The sequence below is a fragment of the Camelina sativa genome, chromosome 15 (assembly GCF_030686135.1).
Source record: "Camelina sativa cultivar CO46 ecotype springtype chromosome 15, ASM3068613v1".
NCBI lineage: Eukaryota > Viridiplantae > Streptophyta > Magnoliopsida > Brassicales > Brassicaceae > Camelina > Camelina sativa.
In genome coordinates, this window is record NC_141894.1 from 520,895 (window position 1) to 539,714 (window position 18,820).

At 32.2% G+C, this 18,820-nt stretch overlaps 5 protein-coding genes across 5 annotated transcripts; 3 read left to right on the plus strand and 2 right to left on the minus strand.

The window, feature by feature from the left end:
- Positions 1-27: 27 nt before the first annotated feature.
- Positions 28-1,748, minus strand: LOC104744288 (uncharacterized). Its single transcript, XM_010465317.3, has 7 exons — positions 1,521-1,748; positions 1,303-1,424; positions 1,128-1,180; positions 967-1,030; positions 802-844; positions 640-687; positions 28-496 (listed from the first exon to the last, which is right to left on the minus strand). Exons 1-7 carry the CDS (start codon positions 1,599-1,601, stop codon positions 203-205), a joined length of 705 nt encoding a protein of 234 aa, XP_010463619.1. The 5' UTR covers positions 1,602-1,748; the 3' UTR covers positions 28-202.
- A 2,133-nt stretch (positions 1,749-3,881) lies between these two features.
- On the plus strand, positions 3,882-6,346 carry LOC104744289 (UDP-arabinopyranose mutase 1). The gene is made up of 4 exons (XM_010465318.3): positions 3,882-4,651; positions 5,200-5,450; positions 5,536-5,704; positions 5,801-6,346. Exons 1-4 carry the CDS (start codon positions 4,310-4,312, stop codon positions 6,110-6,112), a joined length of 1,074 nt encoding a protein of 357 aa, XP_010463620.1. The 5' UTR covers positions 3,882-4,309; the 3' UTR covers positions 6,113-6,346.
- A 4,170-nt stretch (positions 6,347-10,516) lies between these two features.
- LOC104744290 (protein GOLVEN 8-like) lies at positions 10,517-11,380 on the plus strand. Its single transcript, XM_010465319.2, has 3 exons — positions 10,517-10,687; positions 10,774-10,847; positions 11,042-11,380. Exons 1-3 carry the CDS (start codon positions 10,606-10,608, stop codon positions 11,222-11,224), a joined length of 339 nt encoding a protein of 112 aa, XP_010463621.1. The 5' UTR covers positions 10,517-10,605; the 3' UTR covers positions 11,225-11,380.
- A 947-nt stretch (positions 11,381-12,327) lies between these two features.
- LOC104744291 (protein GOLVEN 9-like) lies at positions 12,328-13,450 on the plus strand. Its single transcript, XM_010465321.3, has 3 exons — positions 12,328-12,457; positions 12,731-12,804; positions 13,007-13,450. Exons 1-3 carry the CDS (start codon positions 12,364-12,366, stop codon positions 13,157-13,159), a joined length of 321 nt encoding a protein of 106 aa, XP_010463623.1. The 5' UTR covers positions 12,328-12,363; the 3' UTR covers positions 13,160-13,450.
- A 1,107-nt stretch (positions 13,451-14,557) lies between these two features.
- LOC104744293 (rhamnogalacturonan I rhamnosyltransferase 1) lies at positions 14,558-17,956 on the minus strand. Its single transcript, XM_010465322.2, has 8 exons — positions 16,928-17,956; positions 16,719-16,786; positions 16,519-16,607; positions 16,261-16,426; positions 15,879-16,168; positions 15,577-15,781; positions 15,330-15,487; positions 14,558-15,239 (listed from the first exon to the last, which is right to left on the minus strand). The coding sequence occupies exons 1-8, from the start codon at positions 17,235-17,237 to the stop codon at positions 14,978-14,980; spliced, it is 1,548 nt and encodes a 515-aa protein (XP_010463624.1). The 5' UTR covers positions 17,238-17,956; the 3' UTR covers positions 14,558-14,977.
- Between the last annotated feature and the right edge of the window lie 864 nt (positions 17,957-18,820).

Genomic DNA, 18,820 nt, shown 5'->3' on the forward strand with positions numbered 1-18,820 from the left:
TCTAGACTATACTAAGACACGTTAGTGTTGGAAAATTGGGCCGATGCGAAACGACAATTAGGCCCGTTTAAATCCCATCGGATACAAGATACAACCATAAATATCCTTTGCTAGTAGTCTTTGCATTGCAGGAAGTAAAGTCTATCAAAACAACAACAATAACCGGTTTTGCAAAAATCTTACAATACTATCAATATTGAGTTTACTTCTGCAGTTGAGATGGCTCAGTTTCATCACTATCTTCTCGCAAATCATGCTCATCATCACCAGTGTGATCCTCATCTGATTCAGGTCCACTCGCATCATCATCATCATCATCATCATCATCATCATGACCATGATCAGGTACGCTGCTACCATGACCAATAATCCCGCTAATTCTTCCAGACTTGTTTGCATATTCTTCAAGGGATGTTGAAGGAAACACATCGCCGACCTTGCTACTATCACTCCTTGTAGCTTCATCTGATTTATTCGGCTTGTTATCTTTGTTCATCTGTGTCATGCAAATACGCAACTTTAGGACCAATAACACATACACATTTACAAATCTTAAACCCTCTTCAATGTAAGATATAATAACTCTATTTCTTTGGAATCATAGGTGGTAAAAAAGGGTGTATTACTAAAGAAGCTTACCGCACGTAATAGCGTCCTTCGATCCCTTTCCCTAGCATTCTTGATAGTCTGCATCACATTAGTAAAAAAATCAGTGAGAATACCAAAAGCATCTTTTAAGTAAAAAAAAAAAACCCACAAGCAGGAAATGGAACTCGGAAGCAGAATAAGTAAAAGACTAACCTCATCAAGCATCTTCTGTTCAGCCTCTACCTCATAAATATCTCTGCAAGAAACGAACAATTACCTCTACATTAGCTTAACATCATATCTACCAAACTAACTCAGAGAAGAAAACCAGCATCTTAGCAGAAGCAAAATAAAGACTTTCTTCAAGATTAAACTTACCTTCCAAGGATTTGATCAACACGAGAACAACACTTTGCACACACCTTTTGCTCCTTGGCACAACCTGTTATTAGTTTAGTAATATAAACACATCAACTCAAAAACAAGATACTGATGTATTCTTCTTCATTGCTATAAAGGTATGATAACAAGACACTAACCAGGGCATAACTTATGGTATGCTTGACGAACATTTCGCTTAGTACACTTCTGACTGCAACAACAACAACAACAAACAAAAAAAAAAAAGATTGCTCTTTTAAGAAAATTAACACAAAGAACAAACAAATCAGTTCGGTTAAGATATAAGAACACTCTAAATTCAATAAACAATACCATTTGGTGGCTTCAGTTAGGGTTTTGTATTTGCCGTAGCGGCGTTTCCAAGCTATCTGCTCTCTACAGCGATAGCAAACTCCAGTTATCTCCGATAATGGTCTAAATCTCCCTCCAACTTCCTAAAAAAAAAAGAAATTTCCAGAAAAATTAAGGATCTAACTACACTAATCACTCAATTTCGTTAACCTCATAGCCAGCAGAGCAAATTGTTTTACCGTTTCATTGATCTTGACGCCGGCTTTGGGAACCCAGGCGAATTTGTTCTGATGCTTTGGTGGTCCTTGCCGTGATCCCATTTTCTCTATGTGTCGTGAATTTAAGATCGGAGAAAACAGAGGAAGACGAAGAAGAAGAAGAAGACGACGAGCGGCGCGAAAAGATGAAGAAGCCAATTAGGTTTCAGAAAATAACCCAAAAAAGATCCATAACTAACTGAAGTTCTACTAGGTTTATTCATAATGGGCCAGTCCATAAACTTAAAAGCCCATATAACTCATATTTGTTTGGTTTATGGTTTCCAACATTTTGTTAAAGGTGTCATCATCAATAGTCTGAGAAAAATATTTAAACGTTCGATCATGTTCCATATTTTTACTAATACAATACAAGTGTGAGATCATCAGATCAAGCGATCATATTTTTTTATAATACTAATCATAGGTTCACGTTCCATTTGTAATGTTTTAAACTAAAGGGTTTTTTTTATAAAAGGAAGATGTTATGTAGATTTTTCACGATATGCATGTAATGATATTCGCAACGTGCATCGACGAGCTCCCCACGACGTTTAAGATCAAACTCCAATGATTTTTCATTTTTGATTGTTATAATTACATGTAAATAAATAATCTCAATTATTTTTTATTACTAAAATTATTTATTCCGTGAAATGCACTGGAACTTTATCAAATCCCAACATAAGTATGAAAGTATAAAGAATATTATCCGTAGTTTCTTTTATAATCAAAGTACTAATTCGTGTTATTGTATATTATGTTTAGCATGTTCTTGTATACTATGGACTTCTGCTAAAAGCCTAAAAGGAATGTAAAATTTTTAAAATCTAAGATTGAGAGCTTCCCACATGCGAATGTTCCTTCGTTCCACAATAAAGTAGATCGAGGACAGTTTTTAAAATTCATTATTCCCGTTATGAGCTAAAAGCCTAATTACATTCTAATTGACACCTTTATTGATGTTACACTCCGGTCAAAAAGTATTAATTTATTGTTCGGTTTTTGTATCCCCCCAACTTTTAATTCCTCACATACGACTTTTTTCCTGTCTGTTAAAAACGCATACACGAATTTAGGTACATTTATGGTAATGTATGTAACTAAATCAACTAAGAAATAGTCGTAAGCCGAGAATGAATTAAATTGCTAGCTAAAAGATATAGATCCTTCATAAGGTTAGCTAGCTTAGCTAGACCTAATATCTTAAACTCTTCAATTTACTCTCAAGTCCAAAAGTGAAGAAATAATAACTAAAACCAAACGAATTGAACAAGAAACAACAATTGTTTAACTTAATTAAAGCCTAACTAAAAAAAAAAGATGGTACAGTCAAACAAATGACAATTAACAATATACAATAGATGATCAGATCTAACATTTAAGTTTTTTTTTTGACATAATTAGGGGTGTATTCAATCTAATATTTCAAGTGATTTGATTTTTTATGAGATTTTAAATGATTTTGATGATTTTAGGTAAGTTAATATGATTTATTGTAAATTTTTTTCAAATTTCACCTTAAAACCTAGTGCCGGTCCCAAGCACAAGCTGATGAAGCATGTGCTTGTGGCCTTGAAATAATATGTAAATTTTCGGCCCTCAATTCCATAAAAGTTTCATGTAGTGGTAAAAGTCAACTATAAACTAAATGAGGTTCTAGGTTCGAACCTCAGCAACACCTTTTTTAACAATTTTTTTTCTTTCTTTCCTTTGGTCCAGCCTTAACATAATGTTGGGCTTGTTGCCTCAATATATTGTGCGACGGCTCTGACCTTGAGATTTGATTTCTGTATTTTTAACTAAACAAATCATTTCAAATCTTGCAGAATCTATATAAATCATTAACATCAAAATCCACAAACTGTTTTGAATAAAGTGGATTTTAAGGTAAAATTTTAAATCATCAATTCAATAATAGTGGATTGTAAAGTAAATTTTTAAATCATCAGTTCAATAACAATTAAATTTTATAGATTTTTAAAAATCCATGATTGAATAACATATGATTTGTAAATTTTACTCAAATCACTTAAAATATCAAGTTGAATACAGCCCTTTAATATATTGACCATTATATTAAGAAAATAAAATTATTATTTTGAATGTTTTGCACCTTTAGTTAGTCAAAACAGTAATTAGTTTCCAAAATTTCAATGGCTAAAAACTAAACTAAAATATGTCAAACCAAAAAAAATGTAAATAAAAACAGATAAATCCATATTTTTTGTACATTTATCAAAAATCTTATTATATACACAATAAAGTATGGGATATTCTTCACAAATATATGTTAAAAAAATTTTCATATATATATATATTTTGTGTGGTGTGGAGATAAATATCTAAAAATACAGTACATCTTCAAGACAAGATTACAAGCTTCTATTTTTTCGGAAAATTACTTAAACCAAATTGTATTAATTTTCTAAACCAATAAGACAAATTATTAATAGGCATAATAATTGAATTGCAAAGTCCGAAAAAAAAGATAATTATGTTTGCATCCCCATAGAATACGGACATCAAGAGGACAAAAAATAGAAAAGTCTTCACTTCCTCACCATAACATAACACAAACAAAGGTTTCTTTTGACCTGTTGAACGAGTCTTAATCAACCACGTGTCAAACCTCACACGTGTCACCCAAACCCCTCACACGTACCAAACCCAATATAAAAACCAAAGCGACGGGTCTTCAGAGTCTCTCATCTCCTCCGATCTCAAATCTCACAACCCTCTCCTTCTCTTCTCTCTGAATCATCAAAACCATGGTTGAGCCGGCGAATACCGTTGGGATTCCGGTGAATCACATGCCACAGTTGAAGGATGAGCTTGACATCGTCATCCCCACGATCCGTAACCTCGATTTCCTCGAGATGTGGAGACCTTTTCTCCAGCCTTACCATCTGATCATTGTCCAAGATGGAGATCCATCGAAGACCATTGCTGTACCTGAAGGGTTCGACTATGAGCTCTACAACAGGAACGACATCAACCGTATCCTTGGTCCTAAAGCTTCCTGCATTTCATTCAAGGACTCTGCTTGTCGTTGCTTTGGCTACATGGTCTCCAAGAAGAAGTACATCTTCACCATTGACGATGATTGCTTCGTAAGTTATCACAATTCTGTTTTTTTAGATCTGTCATCTAGATCTAGTGATAAAGTCTGTAGATTTAACAGATCTTAACCTTTAAAAATTGAAAATTCGATTCCAATTGTTTAGGTCATCCTGTGATTAGATAACACTGTTTTGACCTAGATCTATAACACTGTTCTCGATCTGTTTTCAGAATTTTGTCTTATGTTTGTCGGCATTGTCATGATCTCTTATGTTTAGGTAGTGTCAATGTTGTTGGACCAAACTATCTGTGTCTTAAGAGTTAACTTCACAAGATTCTTGCATGTCATTGTCCTGTCCATATATGTTATTGTCATTAGGTTAAGGAGGAGAAAAGTCCAACCTTTAAATTCCCTTCTTTAGGGGTTTGTGGGGCTTTTTGAAGAATTTTGAGTTTTCAGTTACGGCATGATTGTAGCATTGATGTTGCTTTCATAATGTGGTTGGTTTAATCACGTGTAACGTATTGTTTGGTCCCTCATGGTCTTATACGTGCATTTGAATTTTTAATATTATTTTGTTGTTGTCATGTATTATAGGTTGCTAAGGATCCATCTGGAAAAGCTGTGAACGCTCTTGAGCAACACATCAAGAACCTTCTCTGCCCATCATCTCCATTTTTCTTCAACACCTTGTATGACCCATACCGTGAAGGTGCTGACTTCGTCCGTGGATATCCTTTCAGTCTACGTGAGGGTGTTTCCACTGCTGTTTCCCATGGTCTGTGGCTCAACATCCCTGATTACGATGCCCCGACCCAACTTGTGAAGCCTAAGGAAAGGAACACAAGGTAGTTAATCTCACATTTTCTTTCTACATTTTTTGTTTTCGGGGTGTTCATTAAGCTAACAATGCTTAATTGGCATCACTTCTAGGTATGTGGATGCTGTCATGACCATCCCAAAGGGAACACTTTTCCCTATGTGTGGCATGAACTTGGCTTTTGACCGTGAGCTCATTGGCCCGGCTATGTACTTTGGTCTCATGGGTGATGGTCAGCCTATTGGTCGCTACGACGATATGTGGGCTGGATGGTGTGTCAAGGTAACTTACTTTCTCCAAGCTGCTCCTTACTTTTAGCGGATTTAAACTATATATTTTTCTTAATACTGACTTCTGTCTTATGGTTGTGTTCGTCAGGTGATCTGTGACCATCTTGGATTGGGAGTGAAGACAGGTTTGCCCTACATTTACCACAGCAAAGCTAGCAACCCGTTTGTGAACCTGAAGAAGGAGTACAAGGGAATCTTCTGGCAGGAGGATATCATTCCTTTCTTCCAGAGCGCGAAGCTCTCGAAAGAAGCTGTGACAGTTCAACAATGCTACATTGAGCTGTCCAAGATGGTGAAGGAGAAGCTAAGTGTCATTGATCCTTACTTTGACAAGCTTGCAGATGCTATGGTCACTTGGATTGAAGCTTGGGATGAGCTTAACCCACCCACCAAAGCTTGAGCAGCAAAAAGAACCACCACCCGCAGTTTTGGTTAATTTAGCTCAATCTATATCATCTATCTTCTCCCTTTTGTTTTTTCTTTTATGTTTTCTCAATTTTCCGGCGGATTCTTCAGTTCGTTTTAAGTCGCCGGAGTTTTATTTAAATAGTGATGATGTAGCTCTATTTATGACCGAGACAATCTCTCCTTTGAGGTTTTTCGTGTGTTTCAATAATAAAATCATATCCCTTAAGTCTTTGGTGTCTTTGCTGGTTTGTTGACATGTTATTTACTTTGAGGGAAGTTCGAAATTGAAAAATGAAAAAGACTCCAACATCATTATAAAAAGGATCTTGGAAAAGAGATGATGAACAACATCAGTATGTATAAGCAAATGATTAAGTATGCAATCCTTTGACACAAAAGTAGAGGACTTTACAGAGTATGCACAATAACCAACAGAGGAGGCAAACTGATAGTATAGTTGCAGAGACAACTTTCAAAGTCATATCCATCACTCATCAGCGATAAATAACTGCTTACTGAAGTTTACGATTTTAAAAATTGACTAATGGACTTTACATCATATAATGCCTGCAATAAACTCGAGTTTTAACTAGAAAAACTATCTTATTATATAAATTTTGGTTTTCAAAGTTAGTAATTCATATAATTGCGACATGTGTCAAGTATATTGATAGTATTTTAACTTAGAAAAGAAATTTCATTTAATAATTATTAGGAAAATTAAAAAAAATTTAAAAATAAAATGATTACAATTAATATTTTTAAAAGGTATATAAAATCAAAAGTAATCTATTATATCACTAATTCTAAAGGAAATTTTATCTATTAAATTACTAATTTCAATAGGAAAATATGTGTAATTAATAAGAAAAATATTTACAATTAATAAGGAAAATATTTGCAATTTAATTACAATTATTATTTATTGTAATCATATAGTAAAAAGAAATTTATACATAAAAGTGATTAAAGTATAAAAAGGTTTCAAGTGTTAAAATTAGTGATGCTGAAAAAAGTGTTACAGTTAGTGATTAACACAATATAAGAAAAATAAGATAATCAAAATAAGAAATTAATGTAATTTTCTTAAGTTTTTCAATCGGTGAATGATTTTGATAGCGTATTCAATATTATATTATTATATAAACCTTGGTTTTCAAAGTTATAACTCATGTGATCGCGACATGTGTCAATTTTAACAATTAAAGATTTTGTCATATGTTATACAAAAACTTTGTTTAAACATATTTGTAAATTATAAGAAATTAAAATTTTAAACAATTTAATAAATATAAAAGATAGTTCATATATTACTAATTCTATAAGAAAAAGAATTAAGAAATAATACAATTAATTAATATAATACCATAATTAAATAAATTATACTGTCAATTATTAATACTAAAAGAAAAAGGATTGTAGATACTCATTTTTACATAAACAAATATTTTTTCTCATAATAACGTCTTTGAATTTTTGATTAATTTATGATAGTGTTAGAATAATTTTATTCAAAATTAGTTGGACAAGTAGAAAACTATACGTATGAGATTACAAAATATGAAACAAATATATTTAAGATATTGTTACTTGTACAAATATGAGATAAAATTATATTTCAGTTTTTTCTTTGAAAATTATGTTTTATTAATTTTTAGTTTTTTGAAAAAATTAAGTAAGATATAAATTTGATACAATGCATATTTTTTTGATATGAAAATTATAAATGTTACTAATTGGGATTGAGTGCATAGAATTAAAATCTAATTTTATTATCATGTAATATACAAAGAAATTGTATTGCAATATGGAGTGTGTGAACTCTAAATCCGGTTTCTTTAAAAGATAAATGAAAAAAAAATAATATTTTGAATATAACTTAAAATTTCACATATTTTTCTTATATCCGTGTTAATACGCGGGCTTTAGTATGTATATAAATCTGTGGGAAAATGACCAAAAAGTCTTACCTTTGTAATTGATAAAATATTTATAATTAATTAAAAAGCTATTTTTTGTGAAACAAAATGTAAAATCTCCTATACAAAAGTAAAAATGAAAATGGGGTACTTTAACAAAACAAAAACAAAAAATACGTTAAATGTTTTCACAAAGTTATATAATTTAGTATATATATATGTTGACAGACGAAAAGAAAAATGGATGTCTTTAATTATAAATTGTTTTTTTTGGTTCGTTGGGTTTTTGTCGTCCTCTGCTTCGACAGTCGACAATAAAATTTGTCTTTATATACATGTATAAACCTGTGACAAGAAAAATTGCAGAACAGCGCTCCATGGAAATGGACACTCTCCCACAGTCTCTCTCCACGGCGGCAGGAGCGACGGCGTCCGGCGTAACAGATTTTTCTACGTACAGTCGTTCCGTTCGTTTAAACATTGAAAAAAATATGATTTTTTTTTGTGTATAGGGAGATTAAGAAATGGCGTATCTTTGTGAAGCGATATCACAAAGTTATCGCGATATTGACTGGGTTTGTAATGGTGTTTGCTCCGGTTAATTTTGTAATCAAGACAGTGAGAAACAACGGTGGTAATCAACTTCAACCGGCTGCTATTGTTAATTTTAAAAACGGACGTATATTACTCAATAGATGAATAAAAAATACGGATACAATATTCCACATCGTCTAAAAAATTGGACAATGGTTTAGAGTCATACTATAAAAGAGACCAAAATAATTCTGAATACAAATGAGTAGAAACTTTGATTTATCAGGCATTCAAACTTTAAAATTTTTTATTTGGTTTATTCTGGTTCTTTATTTTAAAGATTTAAAAGTTAAATATGAAAAATGTTTAATACTTTGAAAAAATTAAATATGATAAATATTATGCCGTAGATACACAATAAATATTAAAAAATAAGATGATATAGTGTGAGTTAAAATATCTCAGGATGGGGATATATAGCGGGACGAATTTTATCGATATTTATATAAAATTAAAAAATATCATTAATTTAGTGGTACACGGGTAAAACATCATTTAATTTCACTATTTTGTTAACACTGTCAGTATCAGAGAATAGACATATATAATTAAATTGATTAAATAAATATTATATAAAAATAAATTATATTGCGGTATTATATGTTTTATTTAACAATTATTATAACATATTTACCAACAAATACAACTTATAATTTAAATATCTTGGTTATAAATAATTTTTCTCCGCGGTGTACCGCAGATCCTAATTAAGCTCGGCTCATACCCATAGCGAGAGGGGCGGTGGCCATGGGACAAATTTTGTTTTTTAAAAAAACCTTAAGTAAATGGGGTCAAAAAAATGGAGAAAAAAATTATGTTGTTAAGGGTCTAAAAAAATTATATGCCTGGGGACCAAAAAATTGTTGAGACGGGGCTGTCCTAATATTAGCCATATAGGAAGTTGCGATTTATTATTTGTGCGATGATAAAAAAGATGTCGCCGATGCGAGGGGGACCAAACTGACTCATAAGGTAACAAAGAAAGCAGTAAAGAAAATATTTTTTTTTTACCTTTTTATTTATTTTACCAAAAGATTAATTCGGTTACTCTATGCAGTACGCGGTGATTTTGTTTCATTTATGTTGCGACTAGTTTTGTTATTGTAGTATAAGAATTGGAAAACATTTATTAGCTAGAAAGAAAAAAAGAACCACTTGATTATTAAAAACAACGTAAATATATACACCAATTGCCATTTTATATACACTAATGGAACCTCTTGCCTTCTTGTGCTCATCCACTTGTGTGTTCACCAATCCACTTTTGTTGAGCTCATAGACGTCTTTGATCCTTGATGGGTTTGGAGCCATATGTTATATGCTATTATGCTAATATGCAGCTGGTGGTTGGAGTTGCAAAGACATGATATATCTAGCAATCTAGCATTGACTTTTCTTTGTTTTTTGGCGGACACTTGTTTTTATTTATATAATTGCGGTTAATTGATGGAATTTTTTTAACGGAAATAAGAACTGTACGTTTATCATTGGCAAGTAGCTGATGGTTTGGTGCTTGTTAATTCATCTAAAAGATGGACAGATAGACGCAGCTCATGGAAAATAATAATTGCCTTTGACTTTCTTTTGTTTCACCGGCCGGTGAGTGTAATATTAGCGCTAGTCACCATAGCATCTACGTAGAGATCATCATTAGTAGATGTCTGGTTTCACATGGTAACTTTTTTTTTTCTTTCTGTAAAATGCAAATATCATTATTTGTTTGGACTTACACACGTATATTTATCGAAAGTTGTTCATTAGAAGGGCGTCAACAACTTAATTTAATTATAACCCAACCAATTAAATTTATAGCTTTTGACTTTAATTTTCTATTTCTATATATACACACACATATAACTTCCACCAAAACATGCATACGAATATTCACTCACATAAACATTTTCAAGATCGTAAAGAAATATCTTTTTTTTTTCGGGTCTTCCTCTCCACGATTGACGATTAGTTTACAGAGATGAATAAGTCGAGTTATGCCAAGTTAATAACTTCAGCTTTTCTGTTTCTCTTCTTAATTATACTTCTTTTGGCCTTTCAAGGTTTGACCCCTAGCCAATCGTTATCTTTCTTCTTTATAGATATACTCTTTTATTTGATAATATGATTGTTCTATATATGCATTTAGGTGGATCAAGAGGTGACGATCATCAGTATGTTCATGTGGCCATCGGAACAAAGGATATCTCGACGGGACGAAAGGTACACACAATTTACACAATTAACAACTAAAACCGATCGAATTAAATATGTTTATATCAATTAATTAATTACGAGTACTACTAATACTTCAGCAATCACATATTTTGATCTTAATGTTTCTTATATATCCATACAAGTACTTTCATATATCTGAGAGTGTGTATATATACCATGATTATATTTTCACCATGCAGTTAAAATATCTGAAACCACAAACTGAATCGCTGACGCTAATCAATACTCCAAAAAAGAAGGACGGGTTTCATGAGTATTCAGATCAAAAATCGTATCATTTATCAGAAAGGGATGTATTTGTCGATCTAATGGCTAGGGACTACCGAGGACCAAAAAGCAGAAAGCCCCCAATCCACAATTGACGGCTACGTACGTAGTGTCATTGATAACTAAAGTTAAATTACTAATTAAATTTATAAAATAAACGAACAAAAGTTTTATATATTATGATGTTTTTGTACTGCATGTATTTAATGACTATTCATTTCATGTGAATAAGACTTCAAATGTTTCTCTAAGGGTTGATTAACTGTACAACTACTGAACTACTCACACCGGAAATATTAGATAGGAAATGATCCAACGAATGTGAATATGTGATTCTAATTTAACAACATACTTTCTTATTCTAAAGTGGCATCGTACACCAACAAGGCCACAAGGATTGAATCGGAGGACCCGCCCTCGTGTCTCAAAAAGAATATATCAAATTCAACGTAACATATATATACTATATACTTTTTCGTACAAACTTAATTAAATATTGTACAAAACTAAGCATTTTTAGCAAACCTATGGTTGAAAAAGATGTTTGGAACTACAAAAGGAGGGACTTTATTTAGAAACCCTAAGCAGTAACCAAAGATTTTATTATTAAGTTAGCTCCAATGTTTACTTTAGGGCACTTAAACTCATGAAAACTTCCCCATGCCTCCTTGATTTCTCCAAGAAACATATCTTTGTCTTTTAATTTATACTCCATGTCGGTACCGACTTTCTCTAGATTTACTATTTTAGGTTCTTTATTTCTCGAATTTCTCATCTAAATATACGATATTCTTTAAATAATTTTACATTTTTTCATTCTTATACTTTCCATAACAGATATGTGGTATACCACCATTTGAATAACTTCGTCTTATATATATGCAATGAGATATAATTGTAAGACCAGAGTTTGATTATATAACGTATTTGTGAAAGATGATGGAAAAAGACTGGAATATTGATTGTTTAGTCGTTAATTAGTATAACTTTGTTTGACCAATCTTCCAAGTGTTGTTGTTGCTGGAAAGATTTTGTTTTTAATTTATTTCTCGCAATCGTTTACAATTACCGATGAGGCGATGAGAAGTGCCTTTTTGTCTTGCCTATGGAATTGTCGGAATACCCTAGCTTTCACTTTATCGAACTTCAGAACCAACTTCTACTATATATATGAGCTTCATTCACATCAGTTAAAATCCTAACCACTTCCTTAATATTGACAAAGACAAAAGAGATGAAGAACACAAATGCTAAGTTAATCACACTCTTTCTAGGGCTTCTCTTCCTCACGACGATGGTGAAGTTGAACCTTCCTCATGCGCTTCACGGTTCGTCCGATCCATTGATAAAACTCTTAGTTATTTATGTATTTTTTCTTAGTTGATATTTTGAGTTATATGATACTAATGATTATATATATATATATACTCTTCCAATATATATATACTCTTCCATAGTCATGGTGTAAATCTTGTAGTTATGAATTGTGTGTGTGTGTTGTCGATATGACGATATACATAGACGACGTATAATGGTGTAAACATGTGATTATGTGAAGCTGATGTTGTATATGAAAGACTTATAGATAAGTGTAAAAATAGATGTAGGTGGATCCAAATATGAGGATTTTGGTCTTATAGTGAGCGGAAGTGAACATCTCTTGATGGGACGAAAGGTACACAGAACATTTATTTGTTTATTTATCAAACTTTGGTCTAGCGTTAATTTCTGTAAAGATTATATGCGTCATACTACAGTTGATATATACAATCTAGAGGGTTTTCTAACACAAACAGTCGTGAAGAAGATTTTATATCATTAGCAAAAAAAATAAAAAAGAAGATATAATCCTATTTGTAATATATGTTTTACCGCAGATAAAAGGTTTAGAATCAATCAACTCTGAAACAAAGAAAAGATCAAGAAAAGGCTTAGTCTCGACAGATTCAGCAAAGGGAATCGATAATCTAATGAGAAGTGACTATCCTTCACGTATGAAAGGGAGGAAAAGGACTCCAATTCATAATTGATATGGCATATCGTATCGGGTAGTCTAAGAAACTTTTCGTTTTGGATAACAGTTTAGTATATGCATGTAAGAAGATCCTATAGGTCTACTACATAAATGTATGTGTACAAAAAGTAAGATTTTGCTATTTTGTTTTTGTTTTTGTTTTGCTGCAACCAATGTATTCTTACTGAGGCTTATATTTTACAAATGGTGACGTTAGTGCGTGCTTAGTGCGTGCGTGCTTCCATTTCGATGAAGTGTGTCAAGTTCTTATTTTTCATAATTAATAATAACAAAAGCAGGTTGTTCATCTATGTTTTGCCAAGACTTGACTATTCAATAGTACAATATTATTTATTTTTATAGTTTACAAAATCACAACACATTAGTGATTTAACGGCTATATTGATTTCTGAGGAGATAGCGATTGATGAGATAAGACGACAAAAGCTTTGGGACCAAGGATAAGGAAATTCGAAATCTAGGACGTTTTGTGTAATAGATAACTAGGATATATCCCGTGCTTAAAGCACGGATCAACACTTTAAAAAAAATTTATAATATAATAATAAAAATTTAGTTTGAGATAATATTTATTTTAAATTGTTATGTAAAAATCTATTAGTCTATTTGAATACTAATTATTTTAGAATATTATATTATTTTATTTTTGACGTTTTATTACAGTTTTATATTGTTTATTTGTTATATTTGCATCATATTATGTGAAATATAAAATAGTAATTTTAATGTTATAATTGTGAGTAAATAAAAAATATTAATTTATCATCTATATAAATTTAGTTTTACCAGCCCGCCAATGTGAAAATTAAAACACACATTTTCATACATTGAGTAATATATTTTCGTTTAAAAAAAATCAAATCACAACATATGCAGAAAAATATGCATTTTATTAATTATAAGTATTATATGAAAGTTCTAAACAATTTGTAAATAAAATAAAATAAAAATGATAGGAGAATCATAATTTGAAATCTTAACAAAATCTTCGAATTTAGTTATTAAAAATAATTGTATTGTATACTTGGATATAAAATCTTAGTTTTTAAAATTCTGATTGGTTTATATATTTAAAAAAAAATTTACTAATTTCGTCCAAAATTTATTAGAGAGAGAGAGAAAATATTTTTTAGATTTTTTTAGATTTTTTAATTTGACATGTGAGTGTTTTTTTATTTTTAATTTAATTATATTTATTTAAATTAGTTAATTAACCTTAATTAATTTTTTCTAATGACAATTGAATGTAATTTTTTACACATTTTAAGGTTAGTTTCATATTTGTACTTCTCAATTAATATAGTAGGATAATAAAGAAATAAACTCCTTTATTACTTGTGGCAATCTAATTTTATAATAACGTTCGACCTTAATTTATTCAAAGATTCAACGATTGCAAGAAAATCAAAATAGAATACTTATTTATAATGTTCAAGTTTTGATGAAAAAAAAAGAAGAAAAGAATACTTATTTATTTTGTCAAATAATAATAATAATGTGTAACATAATCTTACACTGCTTTTAATTTTATTTTTTGAGCTACCAAAACTGCAAGGCCATGGATGATGGATATATGGTGCCAAAGGACAAATATGCTCACTTAACAAAGAAAGCTACAACCTTTCTTCTGCATCCATGCATGGAAATCTCTGTACACCAAAGAACCCTAAATAACTTCTCATCTGTTTAAGGAACCTCACCTTCAAGACTGTTATATAGCCCCCCATCTACCCATGTCCTGCATCATCTTGCTCAAGCTAAACTTACCCAAAGATCTCCTCCATCCACAAAGACAACAATATGGTGGATCTGATCATATGGTTTCTTCTAGTGAATTGCCATTATTCTCATGTAATAGCTGAAGACATTCATATGGATTGGCATAGAAGTAGTCTTCTTCTTTCGGTCTATTTGGGATCACTAGCCGTCTCTTTGGCCCTCCCATTCGTGTAGAGTGAAAGGCCTTAACCGTGGATGAAAACACTTCCCAGCTCAACAATCCTTCATAGTATTCATCTATTAGCTTAACCAAAAACTTACGGTTTAGCTCAATCGTCTTCTTGAAACCCAAGAACCTGTATGTGATTTTATAATGCGTTAGTCGTTGATGAAAGAAACACATTACCTCTTCTTTAGATTAGAGAAAGTTACAGCAAATGATTTACCTGCGATGACCTTCCACAACTTTCGCCATGTTCCCATAATATGTAGGAACGAATATATCACTTTCGAGAGAGATAAGGTAATCAAGAGCAGCCATTTGAGAAGAATGGTTCTGACAAAAACTCAAATCAGAGGAATCGAGTAGAGTTTCTTTCCTGACCTGGTTTGGTCAAAATGTTATCAGTTACTGTCTTAGTGACTATATATTGAGTGAAAGATTAAGGAATTAGGGAGTCTTTAGATACTAACCACATTTGGAAAAACGTCAGTCAAAGCCTTTAACCGCCTTTTACCACCATATATTTCTCCAGCAGCAATGTAAATCTGAACATTACGGTCAATACCCAAAGCTGATAGAGTAAGAGCAGTTTCTTCTGGAGTCAATGGGCAAAGACCTTCTTTCCTCTTCAACTCTGAGTCTATTACTTTCTCTTTCCACCATGGATAAGCATACCTAAAACAACAGGAAAGAATGATAACATCATCAATATCACACAACACAAAACAAAGTCCAAACTAAATAATATAAGATGATAGTTTCTTTCTTAGACCTCATTCTTGTTAGTTCTTCTTCTTCATAGCGGTTGCAACCATGTGAGCAACCAGAAAATGCCAACATATCCATTTCATATCTGAGATGCAGAACAAGAAAGGGACCTTTCTCCCTCAGAATCTTGACTACTCTTCTACCCAATTCCTCAATCTTTGGAGTGAACCTAAGCCCGTTGAAATTTGCTCGGCATCGCAGCTTCTGAATCTCAACAGGCAGTTCGTTATTAGCAAGTCGTGTATCGGTCTTGTTCAGATGTACAACCTTGTGCTTCTTTAACAGTGGAAGAATCTGTTTCCAAGGATTTAGGTACAAAGAAGCTTGTGAGAAACCAACAAAGTAAACTGAAGATTAATCTCATAAAAGACTAACGAGAAAATAACCTGGTCTTGGTAGTAGGACATGTTGGACCAGCTAATAGGAGGCATGGTATGGTACATCCCAAGCCTAACCCTTCTCTTGAGCCTTGGAGGAAGCTCTTTGAGTATACGAACCTCATCTCTTAAAGAACTAATGAAGTGATCTACGTCGAATATGTCTTTGAACTCACTGCCCACATGAAAATCCAATCAGCAACTTTGAGATACAAAAGAAAAGAAGAAATCAGAAAGAAGCTATGAGTAAGATGGATGGCATAACACCTTGGATCATTCCAAAACGAGGTCTTGTCAAGCTCTGGCACAATAAGTGTGACATTCATGTATCTTGCAATAGTGACCATATCACATATCTGAGGAAATAAAACAGAGTTCAAAAGTCACATCGAATAGAAACACAGTTTTCAGATATGCTAAGAGATTACATTAAGAAAGCAAGAGGATTAGTTCTGATCTGATCATACCGCTGCTCGCATTTGGTTGAGTCCCCCATTGCAAGAAACCATAAGATAGCCATTGTTCTGATATATCCCTGAGATGAACAAAGAGGACAAAACAAAAAAAAGCATAAAATTTGCAATCGTTTTAACTAATAAAGTACAACAAACAGACAAAACATTGACATTCCCAGGTTGTTGCAGCTAAGCTACTACATAACAAGAAAGAAACTTACTTTTAGGAGGAAAGGCGATTTTGATGGGAAGAGAAGTCATCTCAGCAGCAGCCATTGGGAAATCATGATGATTGAAACAAGAAGGCCAGCCTTTCAACAATCTAGGTCCCCACATCTCACCCAAAGCAACCAAATGAACAAAACAACTCCAAAGCAACAATATAGTCATAGCACGAATCATCCATAGACTCATACGAGACCTCGAAACCAAAGAGTTCTTGAACTTCTCTATCTTACTACTATCTCCTAGATACTTAACCTTCATCTCCCAGAGTTTCCTATGGTATAGAAACTTCTCCGCTTTACACATTCTTCCAAAATCCTAACAACTCTCTCACTCTCTCTCCACAGGGGAGTATCATCAAAACAACGGAGCAACTTGGAGAGTCTTCCTCAGAAGCTTACAAAAGAATACTAATGCACACTCGGATAAGTTTTAACACTCAAAAAAATGTAACCTTTACACGCAAAACCAGGGGAATTCTGAGAACATTTATTACTCTTCCTCGAAAGAATCCAGATTCTTGCTCAAGTCAACCACAGATTTCGCCTTTTTTAATCAATTAAAAAAAAAAAAGACTAATCTGAGTTTTTATGAACCTTCCACCACATCCGACAAAACTCACTCAACCCATTCAAAGACTAGATCTTTGGAAGCTAACTAACTCTCCTAATTACAATGCAATGACGATTCTTTAAACTAGTACTATACTTAAAAAGGAGGAAGCTTTATGAGAATGCTTGGTAAGGGAGAGATTCTTCTTCTTCGTCCAGATCCAAGTCTGAGAGAGATCAATGGAAACTGGATGAGATCGAAGCTACTCAGAAAGATTAGGAACAAAAGAAGAAGAAGATCAGGACAAGAATGTGCCAAAAGATTACTACTTTCTTCTCATCAAGAAAAAGAAAAAGAAAAAACAAATGAACTGTCTTTTTTTTTTTGTCGGTAGTCTTTTTTTTTTGTGACCGTTTTGTTAACCTTTTTTGTGTGAGACAGTTGGAACCATCCTTATATAGCTGCATTGTAATGTGATTAGAAATAAATACTACTCTCTTAAAGGATACACAATCTATTAAAATTCAATACGGATTCGATTCATCAAATTTTTTTTTGATACATTCTGATTTGATAATTTTCTTTAAAAGTTTATAAATTTCATGCATGAACCAAGTCTTAAATTATTGGTGACTGGTGAGGATAATAATCACAATACTACATTCTACTAAAAATATTGTTTTATCTTCTTAATTAATCAGTCTATGGTAAGTTCAACTCTCCCCCACGACTTGATTTCAACTTTTATCTTCTCACAAGTTACATACTATGGTTGAAAACAGTCAACTTTTCAGTTTTGTTTGACCATATCGTTAATTAATTAGTGTATATTTTAATCGCTAAATCTTTTTTTTGTGTGTGTGTGTATATTTTAGCATTTATTAGGAAGTTTAAGTATAACTATATACTTTCAGTTATAGCTAAAACCACATCAACAAGTCCCGTCTCAAACCATTTTCTTAAGTTAACTAAAACCGATGAAGTATATAGTTCAGTGCCAAACTTAAATTAAACGCAAACAAAAAAAAAAAGCAGAAAAACAAAAGAATATTTATTGATCTAAATAGATCTATAATTTTTCTATTGATCAGTGATTAGTACTGATGAGTGATGATGACCACAACCATATACATTAGTTATTGATAATGTAGTTAATGACTACAATTTAGCAAACGCAACTCTATAACGAATACAAAGAGACATTTTCTAGTCTTGTGGATCTCTCTCGTTGACAGTTGTCCACATTTAGATTTTGTTTTCCAGAAGATTACACAAAATATGTAGGTCCATATATGGTATGTATGTATAGTTTTCTTACTGTACTCTTAAATAAAATA

Coding starts and splice junctions, on each gene's coding strand:
- LOC104744293 (XM_010465322.2), bottom strand. CDS start 17,237: ATGTGTAAAGCGGAGAAGTTTCTATACCATAGGAAACTCTGGGAGATG. Junction 15,782..15,878: donor GAAGAACTAACAAGAATGAG/GTCTAAGAAAGA, acceptor CTGTTGTTTTAG/GTATGCTTATCCATGGTGGA. Junction 15,240..15,329: donor GTTGTGGAAGGTCATCGCAG/GTAAATCATTTG, acceptor AATCACATACAG/GTTCTTGGGTTTCAAGAAGA.
- LOC104744288 (XM_010465317.3), bottom strand. CDS start 1,601: ATGGGATCACGGCAAGGACCACCAAAGCATCAGAACAAATTCGCCTGG. Junction 1,425..1,520: donor GCGTCAAGATCAATGAAACG/GTAAAACAATTT, acceptor TTTTTTTTTTAG/GAAGTTGGAGGGAGATTTAG. Junction 1,031..1,127: donor ATACCATAAGTTATGCCCTG/GTTAGTGTCTTG, acceptor AACTAATAACAG/GTTGTGCCAAGGAGCAAAAG.
- LOC104744290 (XM_010465319.2), top strand. CDS start 10,606: ATGAATAAGTCGAGTTATGCCAAGTTAATAACTTCAGCTTTTCTGTTT. Junction 10,688..10,773: donor ACTTCTTTTGGCCTTTCAAG/GTTTGACCCCTA, acceptor ATATGCATTTAG/GTGGATCAAGAGGTGACGAT. Junction 10,848..11,041: donor ATATCTCGACGGGACGAAAG/GTACACACAATT, acceptor TTCACCATGCAG/TTAAAATATCTGAAACCACA.
- LOC104744291 (XM_010465321.3), top strand. CDS start 12,364: ATGAAGAACACAAATGCTAAGTTAATCACACTCTTTCTAGGGCTTCTC. Junction 12,458..12,730: donor CCTTCCTCATGCGCTTCACG/GTTCGTCCGATC, acceptor GTGTAAAAATAG/ATGTAGGTGGATCCAAATAT. Junction 12,805..13,006: donor ATCTCTTGATGGGACGAAAG/GTACACAGAACA, acceptor GTTTTACCGCAG/ATAAAAGGTTTAGAATCAAT.
- LOC104744289 (XM_010465318.3), top strand. CDS start 4,310: ATGGTTGAGCCGGCGAATACCGTTGGGATTCCGGTGAATCACATGCCA. Junction 4,652..5,199: donor CCATTGACGATGATTGCTTC/GTAAGTTATCAC, acceptor CATGTATTATAG/GTTGCTAAGGATCCATCTGG. Junction 5,705..5,800: donor GGGCTGGATGGTGTGTCAAG/GTAACTTACTTT, acceptor TGTGTTCGTCAG/GTGATCTGTGACCATCTTGG.